This window comes from Pezoporus occidentalis, unplaced genomic scaffold, assembly GCF_034315485.1.
Source record: "Pezoporus occidentalis ecotype Australia unplaced genomic scaffold, CSIRO_AGI_Poc_V1 ctg165, whole genome shotgun sequence".
In the NCBI taxonomy this organism is placed as follows: domain Eukaryota; kingdom Metazoa; phylum Chordata; class Aves; order Psittaciformes; family Psittacidae; genus Pezoporus; species Pezoporus occidentalis.
Window position 1 is genome coordinate 1,336,841 of NW_026913477.1, and position 11,876 is coordinate 1,348,716.

Sequence of the window (11,876 nt, forward strand, 5' to 3'; positions counted from 1 at the left end):
AAACCATCCAGTCTTGGTGCAAAGACAGAGAAACCCAGAACTTCACCAGCTGTGTTGTTTTAGCTATAAGCACACGCATTTTTAAATCTAAGCCTCATTGCTAACCTAAATTCGTCTGGCTTCAGCTTCCAGCCATTTTTTTTTTTAGTTTATTTTAGGCCTTTTTCTGCTGCACTCTCTATAAGACTCTCCAGAAACCGGTATTTCATTCTCATCCCCCAAAATCTAGACCTCAAAATCAAGTCATTTTGTCATCTAATTTATGTCAGTCTCAAGCAGTACACCACAGCAAAAGCACAGAACTGCTGGAAGTCTCTCTGCGTAGGAAATACTTTTTAAACCTCCTGTTGACAAATCATTGCTGCAACAGCACTGACAACAGAATTCTAGCAGGAGTGAAATTAAAGATCTCCAGGGGGGAAAGGCTCGATTTTGCATGGTTTGTGCATTTTCCTTGCTCTTGTGGCCCACACCACTTTGCAAGATCTATTTTAAAAAGCTGAATTCAACAAGTTTAAATTCGGCAGAAGCAACAGAGAGTCAAACCCTACTGTCCCTTCTCTTTACGTGTAAGCAAGCGAGCTCCTCTCACACTCTTGCCTTCTGGCAGGTGCTGTCACTGTCACTCCTTGCTCCCTGTTCCCAGCAGCAGAGCAGGAGCGAACGGGAGCCCCTGCCCAGCATCAGGTCTCGCTGAGCCGGTCGAGGCTCTCCGCTATCCCTGCCGGTACCGGCACAGCTCCAGCGCAGCCGCTCCAACCCCGCGCCCCCGGAGGAGGCTTTAACAGGCTATCGCCGGCCGGGAGCGGAGCTGAGCGGCCGCACAGCGGTTTCGACCCGAGGGTCGGGCTCGGCCGCGGGGTAAGCGGAGTCACCCGCCCTGGGGGGAGGCCACAGCGGCCCGGCCCCTGCGCGACAAGCGGGACCCAGCGCGTCCCACCCCCGGCCTTGACGCCAGCGCGCTAATGAAATGCTAATGCCGGGGCGCGGAGCCGGGCGCTGCCCGCGCCAATAAAACCCGGCGCAGCGCGGGGGCCGTGCCCGCAGCCAGCCCGCCGTCATGCAGAGCGCGACCGCCGCCGCCCCGCCGGCTCTGCACCTCCTTACCTCCTACTTCATCGACAGCATCCTGGGCGCGGGCCGGCACGGTGAGGGGCGGCGGGGCTGGCGGCGGGCCGGGCGGGGCGCTACCCGCTCTCGCCCCGGTAACTCCCCGCTTCTCTCTCCTCAGGCGAGGAGCGCCCGGCGGAGGAGCCGGTGGGAACGGGGCGGGGGGGGCGCCCGGCCGGCGCGGAGGCGGCAGAGGGCGGCGAGGCGCCGGGTCCGGCCAAGAGGAAGCAGCGGCGGTACCGCACCACGTTCAGCACCTTCCAGCTGGAGGAGCTGGAGCGCGCCTTCCGCAAGTCCCACTACCCCGACGTGTTCACCAGGTAGCGGCCGCCGGCGCGAGCGGGCGGGAGGACGGGAGGGGCCGTGCCGAGGCAGCGCGGCAGCTAACGGTGTGCTGCCCCCGCAGAGAGGAGCTGGCCGTGCGGCTGGACCTGACGGAAGCCCGAGTGCAGGTGAGTGCCGGAGCGCGGGGCCGCTACAGCGGCGACCCCAGCCCTGCCCGCGGGGGCTCGGTCCAGCTTTCAAAGCAACTCCCCGAGGGCTTCATCTCCAGTCCTCGGCTGGGCAAGAAGTTAATAAAGGGGGGGGGGGGGGATGTCGCGTGCCGCCCGTTTCGGTTAGTTCTTAAAGGAGGCAGAAATGGACGAGTTACCTCAGCGACGGGCAAACAAACAGCGGCTTAGAAACATTCCCAGCCTTCCGTTCACGCTCGCATCTGCTGCCGCCTTCGTGAGTCTAAAGGCAGGTGCTGTCTCCTGAGTTTTGAGATGATAAAAACAGTATTAAAAAAAAAAAAAAGAAAAAAGAAAAATACCACGAAAAGAGAAACCCGGTTGGTTTACAGCATGTGAGGCGTTCCGGGGGGGGGGCATCCCAGTTATTTACCTGGGCTTCAGGGAAGTTTACAGGTTTTTCTTGCTCTAACTTACCTCAACACAACAGTCATGCTTCTATATGACTGGTTAAAACAAATAAAAGATTAATCTGACATCCATATGACAGTCAGGCACTGTCCAGGAGAATTTTATGGCCCAGCTGGGCTGTAATAATAGCAATGCCTGTAGGATTTCACCAGACAGAAACAGACACTGCTCATCTTGTAGCCTGCAGCTTTCTTAAACTACGAATGCACCTTGTGGCTTTTGCTGGCTCCAAGGGCTCATACTTAAGAGGTGTTGTTAAGAAGCAGTTTCTTTAGATTCATCTCCTATACAAGCTAGAAATCCCTTTTTATACAGAAACATTAACTTTTGTTACATTGCTTCAAAGGTGTGAAGGCTTTCAAAGCATTTTTAAGCTCAAAATGACTACTGCACTAGATGTGTCTTGTGCTGCATGTACAGACTGAACTGCTGCTCCAGCACAGCTTTAGATGTGTGCGCACTGGTGGAAGACAGAAAACAAGCAGAGCTGCTCAGTGTGACAGCTCGCTCACTCCTGCACTGCTTCCTTACTGTTGATGGCAGAAACTTGTTTGTATACACTGTCACTTCTCCAGTCACTGAATCTGCAATGGTTCATTCTAACTAACATCTGTAAAGCTGTAAGATTTTTAACTTCTTATTTTAATATGCACCATCTTCAAAGGGATGAGTGATACCTCATAACTGTCTAGTCAGTATACCTAGATGCACTTTTCAGTGCTCTTTTCTGGACTTGGAGGAAATGATGTGCCCTCACCTACCACCACCAATCACTAAACTCTCTAGTCACTGAAATACCCCAATATCTGGCAATTACACATGACATCTACCAGTGGAAAGATCATGGATGAAGAGCCATTAACTCACCTGTTTCTGTACTATTCACTCTATGGGGTACTTGCTCTGTAGTCCATTTGACCTGTGAAGAATGGTGCGGTGATAGATGGCAAAGAGGAACTCTTCTAACGACTCATCTAAAAGAAATGGAAATGTTTAAGTTTAATGGAGTCAGGAAGGAATTAACAAGTGGAATAGCAAAACGGATGTATCCCCAGTGGATGGATTGCACCGCCTTACTCCTTGTCAGATCTTAACACAAGTCTCCTTGGCGTGAGCACAGCTTGCTAAGAATGAACTTTCAGTGCATGGTGCCTCTGCTGTGTATATGTTCTTGTCCTGTGATAGATGGGGGACTACTTAGCCTGGAGGGAAGAGGATGCCTGGAACAGCTACTAGATAGATAGTGATGTACTGTAGTTAACAAGCTATCTTAATTCTCAAACACTTGCCTCCTGTGCCCATGTTGCTCTGCATGGTGCCCTGTGTGAAATGACTTCCACACCTCTCCCACAGTACCCAGCTAAATCAGCTGATATGAAATGTGGTATCCTTTTATTTACTACAGTTTAAATCCAGGAAACTAATCTTACAACCCCTCCATCAACAGTTGAAATAGGGACCAGCCACTATATTGTCGCTTTCTCTTGCATTTTGAGTCTTATGTGAAAATTGAAAAAATAAGACAAAAAAAAAAATAATTTGCCCATTAACATATTCTCATTTTAGCATGAGTTCAAAGAGATCCCCTCACCCAATCTCCATTACTTGCTTCTATGGAGGAAGGGAGACGGTAGCAAGAATCTTTGTATTCTTCCTTACCTTGGAAAGGGGTGGTCAGAGTCTGAAAAACCTTTTCATAACCTGAAGCCATGTTAGGATGCTCTTCAATTGTATTTGCATCTGTTGTTGCCATTCTATTTCTCATAATTTATGTTGTTAGGATGGGAGAAAAATAAGACCAAGTTAAAGGTTGAAGGAATATTTTCTTAATGTGAGGAGTGAAACATCACTTGGGTATTTCAGTACCCTAAGCTGCATCAGTGTTAAAACATTAGCTTATAAATATAACTGATCTATTTTCTGATTATGATCCTATATTCAGCTACAGCAGAAGCATGATACAGTTAGTCACATTTATTTGTCTTTTTATCATCATTACCAATTACAGCAATTAAGTAGGATACATTTGTAAAGACCATTACAACAAACCTGACAAATTTTACACCCTCACCTTTTGCTTTTTAAAAGCCCTAAATCTCATGAGGTACATGTGGTGCTAGTAAGTACAAAAATAATCGGGTAATATTTTGCATACAATTCAAACATGATTGCTTGAAACTCATCTTTGAGTATTAAGTACTGCACTTTTTCCCCAAAGTACTTTACTACTGAAATTATAGTTGCACCATGAAAACCTTAAGACTGGCATAGCAGTGTCTGTTATGTTTAGTTTGGTACTTCAAACATGTCTGAAAATAGAGTAAAGGCAAGTTTGGCCTTTTATAGGAAGCAAAGGAAAACTGCTTAACAAAAGGTTCAAGATGACTAATCTGAATGTTAACAACTCTAATGTACGCGCTAGCTTTTGAAAGCTGTTTGTCATGTCAGTGTAAGGTATGAGGCATGCCTCTCCTCCTTTCATCACTTGCATTGAGGAGTTTGTACCAGTAAGGAAATGAAAGCCAGCTTTTTTCTAAAGATAATTATTATATATCTATGCTGGTATTTCCTTCCAGTTTGATAAATACCAAATCTAACAGATGACTAAATAACTTTGGTAGTAAACCCCAAATCACTTGTAATATGAAAAACATTATTTTGTAGTCAAAGCACGTGTGTAAGTGATCAAATGGATTCACTTTAGGACAGCGAAAGCAGAAAAGCAGACATCTCGTTTCGTGTTAGGCTTCTTTATGAAGAACGGACTGAAGAACTATGCTAAGATTTAGTAAGGCAATTCATACCTTTGCAGCATTTGTTTTATCCTTTTTCAGAAAGCCTTTATCTGCACATCTGCAGTGTAAGGCAGTTCACTGCCTTTTTAATTGCATTTTATTTTCACAGAAAGCACTAAGACCTCTGAGTTGGTGATCTTTTCCTGTGAGATCTCAGCTAAGCTCCACTTATAAATATTTGGGGGTACTGGTTAACAGCAATTTAAAGTCATCTGATCCCAGTAGTTAATTTTTCTTACCAGACCCCTGTCTTGGACTCATGCAAGCCAAGTGTCTAGTGCTCACAGGCATAGCTGCTTGGGTATTTCACCGATTCAGATATTCCTCTGTAAGACATCTGATCACTTAACGTCTGTGGTTGCTGGAGAAATGGCCAAAGAATGAGTCAGAGCAGTCAAGAATTTTAAGTACCAACTTCAAAATGCTGATGTTCTGACTTTTCTTCTAAGGGCTCCTCCTTCTGCCAGCTACCTGTACAGTGACACAGTTCTTGTGTTTCGGACATAACCCAAGGGGCGTGAATCCCTCCTCCAGCAGGACAGCAACTTCCCTGTGTAAAGATAACACATGCAATGAAAGGACTAGATTTGTAGTTCTTCAGCTGGCTCCCTAGAGCCCATAGCCAGTGCTTTGAAAGAGTAAATTGTTACTGACATAGATAGGAACAACATTAAACTCGGGGCAGCAAGGCTGTGGCACTCCACAGTTTGGGTATCAGCACTCTGGTGTGGAGAGAGTTTCCTTCCATTATGCACTTCACATAATCTAAGCATCTGAAGGTAAGTCATGTTGCTGGAAATGGTTATAAGGCATGTCTGAGATTAAAGCAAGCAGTGAAGCCAGGAATCCCTAAAACCTGTTTTTTAGATCTTATGTAATAGAAATTTAAAACTATTTGAAAATATTTTTTGACTGAAATACGACTGCAGATACCAAAATGCAACTATTAAAGAAAATGGATCTGGAAAACCTCTGTATCCAAATGTTTTTTCATAATAGAGATTTCTACAGAATTTTACTATTTCAGAAATGTAAGTACCAAAGGAATAACTATGTTTAGCATATGTTGTAATTGTTTTCAGACTTGAATTTTTGCAATTTAATTTCTATATTTCAGTTTGGATTAGCGGTTTTGCTAGATTCTTACCTGCATTGTGTGCTAAAAGACCTTCACGTTTGAAGTTTACCTGCATAGTAAAGCAGATGTAAATGTCAAAGTCTTAATTCTGTACAGGACACAAGCTGGTCTTTCCAATGACTCATGTTCCTTGTGCTACTGCTCTACCAAATACTGAATCCTGATTAGTGCATTCAGGTATTATACATAGAATGTGCTTGAAAACAGCTCACAATTTCAACCACAGTTGTATACAAGACTGCTGAATAAGATTATGATCCACGGCTAATGCTTTTCTTCCAAATCCAGATCCAGTTCAGAATCCACCTTCAATGGCCTCTACTGCAGAAGGGGCCAGAAGACCTGAGCAGCTGAGTACATTTGGGTGTTGAGTGTTCAACCTCAGCAGCATCCATTTCTAAACATCCTTAGTCTACATCTTCTATCTCTTGTTTTAGAGCTAATGCTCCTCACGCCTCTCTGCTATCATCATGGGTCTGAAAGGTTCTGCTCAGTGAATGCTAAAGAATAGGTGTGAAGAGTCAGTTTTCTGATCTGTAGATTCAATTGATTAAAGTCTTTAAACTATGTTTAATGGGCTAAAATGACAACCAGTCAGGCTTGAAGAGGCAACATACTCAAGAGCTTAATACATAAAACCAATACTAACTAAAGCCCCTTTAGGAACAGCTTGATACCCTGGTCTAATGGTGCTTAACTAGTTTTTCTAGTTTAGTATTAGCTTTCACTGCAATTCAGATAATCATTTCCTGTAACTATATGCTGTTTGCATTCATAGTAGATAACAAAAGCTTCTCATTTTACTTTTGAATCCTCTGTATAAAAATGTTCAGCTATCAAAATAAAAAGCACACACCATATATTTGGCATAGGTACTCTTACAGTCATAATTAAGCTTCTTCCTGAGGTGTCTGCACAGAAGTAGCCACCTCTTGAATGGCATTGTTGAAATTTAATTTTGGATAGCTTATGAAAGGAAGAATGATAATTTTTAATAACTGATGAGTTCTTGAGTGATAGGTCTGTGTATTACAATGGTTTTAAAATATATGGGACTATTCTGACAGAGCGAAACTGTACTAAAATTTACCATATTTATTACTTTTTATTTCTTGGTAAATCCACTGAGAATTTATAAATGGATCTTTCATATTAAAGAAGTGCTTTTTGGTTTAACAGTAAATATTTTGCTGCCTCTATCGCTGCATGCAATAGTAGCTGGTGAGACAAACTGCAGAGTAAATTCAGCTAATGCCTTTATAATTTCTTACTGAAGGTCTGGTTCCAAAACAGAAGGGCAAAGTGGAGGAAACGTGAAAAAAATGAAATTCTGGGGACTGTTCCAGGAATCTCCGTAACGCACCCACTTGGTCTATTTTTGGATGTTCCACTGAGTCATTCTCCCCTCCTAGATCACACGTGGAGGTCAATGCCTCTTTCAACACTGGCTGTGCCATCTGTGTCTCCAGCCTTTAGTCCTTCAACCTTAGGGCCATTTGGCCTCAGCAGCCTTACCTGGACTTCTTTCTTCAGAAATCCTATTTTAAATCCACATTTTGGAAGGTATAGAATTATTTTTTTTTTCTAAATCTCAAAACTGTTCAAAATTGGTGCATTTTTATTAGTTTGATACATGTTCTCAATAAACACACTCCCATAGATAAACTTACTAAAATGGGGTTAGTTCCTGCGTAGAATCAGGAGATTAGAAATAGCAAGATTTAGTTTAAGTCATGCTAGTAAAAACTTAACATGCTGTTCCTCTTTGAAGAATAACTGTGCATACTTACTGAAATTTTGGGCTCATTGAACTTTGGTCTTCACTTACACTGCTGTAATGTAGATGGCTCCAGCTCCATCCTTACCTCACAGACTGATCTAGATTACACATCATGAAGATGTGACTGCAGACAGAGTGATTTTATGGAATAAAGGGGTTAGAGATTTCTTCTCGGGAGACCTGAGGCCTGGCTACAAATGCAAGTGACACAGCTCTAGAGAGATAAAGAGAAATCCTCTCAATTTTTACTAAAAGCCAGTCCTTTTCCCTGGGCAGCTGATGTGTTCCCTAACACGCAGAACAAGCCCACAGCAAGCCTCCTTTTCTTTCCCTGTAGTCAGACACCTAGAACTCCAGCTGAACCTGCTTCTGGGTTTGCTTCCCTGGCAACTTAAAATTTATCAGCAAAATGCTGTTACTGCTCTAGTGCACCCCATAAGAGAGGGGAAAACGGTTTGTGTATACATCATGGGTGTGTAGATATATATATACATACACATAAAAAAAGATAGCACTTTTCTCTTGCTGAAATTACAGCCTCTATTGTAGTTCCACATTAGCAGACAGACAAATTCTGCTTTTCACATGGAATAAACTTGTCTGGACAAACTGGCCGTATAAACATCCACGTAAATTGGTCTTTTTATGAGGTGGTTTACTGCTTTCACAGAACAGGTTGATCTATAGCATCCAAAGTTTGCTTAGAAAGGATTCAGCATTAAGAGTTAAGCAAATGGTAGCTGTTCTAGGTTTCTGCATGCCACGGCAGATCACCTCATTTATTTTACTTAAAAGTGTTTGGGTTTTGTTGGGGGGAGGATGTTTTGGTTTTTTTTAAGGGCAAGACACTATACTGTAAAAATAAAGTTAAAATACATTAATGAATCATACATCTGGAAGAAACTGGAAATTTTGGCACAATCTTCTCTAATACTTTGGGGGGGGGGGGGAAGCTGCAACTCAGTAAGTACTTGTTCTACAAAACAATTCTTAATTTGGATAATATTGACTTCTTTCAAATACAGGTTTCTGAATGCTTTAAATCCTCTCATGACAACAGCTTCAGTACTAATGAAAGCTCCTGGACCCCCGTCAGACCCTGCTCTTACTGCCTTCACTGATCCAGCAGCAGCTGAAAGGAAAACGTCAAGCATTGCAGCACTAAGACTCAAAGCGAAAGAACATTCAGCACAAATCCCTCAATTAAACCTCATCTCCAGTCTTACAAACACTAACAAAGAACTTTGTTAGGAGCTCTCCCACAGTCTACAGCCACGCAGGAGGAAGTGAATGCCTGCTCCAATCAGTAGCTCACAACAGACACACATATTTAAAAAAAAGAAAGAAAACACACACACAGAGCTGTAGTTCCTCCATTTTCAGTAATGGACTGAAAGGAAATAACCCCACTAAAAACTGGTTTCCTTCGTTACAACATGAGATCAGGTAGTTAAATTGGCTTGTGGCATTTCTAACAGTACAGAAACAGCAGCAGGAACTACATCATCTTTGTCATTCAGGCTAATGTGAATCTGAAGTTTTAAAATACCTAAACTCACCAGACGCTAGTCCAAAGGTTCAAAATTCTTTGTAGTAATAAGCAGTTTTCTAAGAAATTCTTAACTCATTTCTCAGGAGGAACTCTTACATGCAGTACTTGAGACGTAAGAATAAGTACACAGTTACTAACTTTGAGACCATGCTTCATGTTGAAGTGCAAATGCCAGTGAAATCTTGCATTTTAGACAGACTTAGCAGGAATAAGATGGGGACTATTTTCAGTCAGGCTTTTGGTTTCAGAACTAGGTTTGTATAAAGGATACCTTACTTCAAACTAAAAAAATAATAATGTTTGCTTTATGTTCAGGGTGACAATGTTTTAATAATTAAAGAAGTTTAACCTTTGTATATGAAAACTGTATCCTGTGAAAGTAGGTTCTCAATGTGCAGTAAATTGTGTGTAGCTCTCTATGTATGTACATATGTATCAATAAGTAGCTTACAGATGGTAAATAGGAGGTTGTTGAATACTTTTAGCATTATTACTGGCACATCTTACCAGAACAGTACGTTAACAGATTACTTGTGCATTTCCAGACATTTCATGCTTTGAGTAGATTCAGAGTTGAAGTGAAAACTAAACATGAAGTGTTAAACTCTTCCTTGGACTGATGTTAGAACGAGTGAAAACAGAGGCCTTACTGAGCGTAAGTCTACAGTTCACCAAACTCTTGTGCTCCCTACCTGGCCTCAGGTCATTTTAAAGTTTCTGCTGAATTTCCCCATGCAGGGAATGAGACTGAGAACATCTCTCTTATCTCCAGGTCTGATGCTTTAGTGTAAAGTGAGGGTAAGTACTATCCTCCTTTTGCAGCTTAACTCGCCTACCTCACAGGGCTGTTGTGAGGACTGATTAAACAAACATGACACTGTGCAAATGGCAGAGTTATACAAGTGCTAATTGTTGCTTAGCAATTACAAAAGCAAGGCCAACAGCTGATGACACATAAAGATTACCTTACCCATATCTGTAGCATGGTCCAAGCAAGGGCTGTCTCAAACACATTTATACTGAGAAGATTTCATATATTTCAGAGCTTCCTACTCAAGGTAGCTCTGAGACTACTCTTAAGACTACACAGATGTTTTCAAGGCTAAAGTTTAAGCATTGAGCCCCAGACGCTTAACTGCTGCTTCTGGAGACTCCTCCGAGCTTGTACTTAACTACACAACAGTTTGCTGGATCAGACAGATCAGTTTCCCATTTCCTCTGAAATACTAGCAGCTGTGACTGCTCTTGGGTAATAACCTACCACAAGACTGGAATTATTTCTGGGTTTGTGGACCTCACTGTTACCACAGGTAGCAAAAGGTGGTGGGTTTTTACTGTTAGGAAAAGTAAAGCTTTCTACCCAAGTTACGCTACACCTGCTCTGTGGGTCAAGCAGCAGAAGACTAACCAGGACCACTCACACAAAATCTGTGTTTCTTGCACAGCTATTTGCTTCCATTGATCGACTCTTACAGCCCAGGCTGTCAACCGGCAGCACAACACAGTATCTGCTCAAGTGCTGAGTTTGTTTCAAATTAACCTTTTAAGTAGGTTAATGGCTTGAAAACTAATTACACAACTCATGTTCTAGTCTGTACAAGCTTCTGTGGCATCTTTCCTTGCCATCAGTGTCTCTCTCTTGCAAAGCAAGGAAGTGCTGCAGGAAAGGAGACTGTGTCACTGTTTCATTTAAAGTAGTAGAAACTGTCCTGCATTTGCCATGAGCCGCCCAGAAAAGAGCTCTACAATAAAAATAAAACCTAGGTATTTCTGCCAAATTATATTCCTACACAAAATCACCAGAAGCATCATGTGAAAAAGAACTGTTGAAAGCTGTTTTAATACACTGCATGAAAAAATAGGTTCTATGTAATCGCGAAAATCATCATCAGTGACAGAGATCTCACGGGGGGGGGGGGGGGGGCTGTGTGTCAAATTTGCAAGCTAAAATTCCCTTAATTTCAGCAGTTACATCACAGATAACTTTTATCTATTCCTCTATCAAAGTTTTTCCAGTAGCTATGGACAGAAATCATTTCAGGGATGGCAATTAACACACAGAGGCACTCATTTGCACTGCAGCTCATGCCAGAAATAGGAACTGCTACCCTTACCCAGTGCACATAGCCCCTTGAATGCCTCTCTGGGTTGGCTCCTAAACCCTTGCCAGACTGATTTGGTGTTGCTCTTTCCTAATTCTCCTTACCAGAGGGCACCTTTCCTCCAAGACACCCTCCTCTCCTGAAACCACAGCCAAACAGCTTCTTGGTACCACCCCCCTGCCACAGCAAGCTGTGGCCTCTGCTTCTCCAGAGACTGTCACACCAAGGCAGGGGCAGTCTCACTTTTGCTCTGTAGCTTCAAGCTACTCCACCCTGTTTGATACATGACAGAATAGCAAAGGTAAGTACATTGCCTATCTTGCTATATCACTGATTACATAAATACGAGCTGCCATTGCTGTGGCATTTGGGTGGAAGACTGTCTGCAATCATTATCGTTTCCTAGTGGGTACTGGTAGAAAATACAGCTTACTGTTTCATCTGGCTTTAGTCTGAAATGCAGACAGGTTTTCTTC

General features: G+C 42.8%; 1 protein-coding gene across 3 annotated transcripts; it reads left to right on the forward strand.

The window, feature by feature from the left end:
* Positions 1 to 964: 964 nt before the first annotated feature.
* ESX1 (ESX homeobox 1) lies at positions 965 to 10,189 on the forward strand. 3 transcript variants are annotated; one of them, XM_062613315.1, is made up of 5 exons: positions 965 to 1,148; positions 1,232 to 1,430; positions 1,517 to 1,562; positions 7,243 to 7,529; positions 8,772 to 10,189. In XM_062613315.1, exons 1-5 carry the CDS (start codon positions 1,061 to 1,063, stop codon positions 8,995 to 8,997), a joined length of 846 nt encoding a protein of 281 aa, XP_062469299.1. In that variant the 5' UTR covers positions 965 to 1,060; the 3' UTR covers positions 8,998 to 10,189. The 3 variants fall into 3 exon arrangements, with proteins under 3 accessions (XP_062469299.1, XP_062469300.1, XP_062469301.1); XM_062613316.1 differs by lacking the exon at positions 7,243 to 7,529 and having other exon boundaries at positions 8,772 to 8,889; XM_062613317.1 differs by lacking the exons at positions 7,243 to 7,529; positions 8,772 to 10,189 and adding an exon at positions 6,255 to 7,186.
* The last annotated feature ends 1,687 nt before the right edge of the window (positions 10,190 to 11,876 follow it).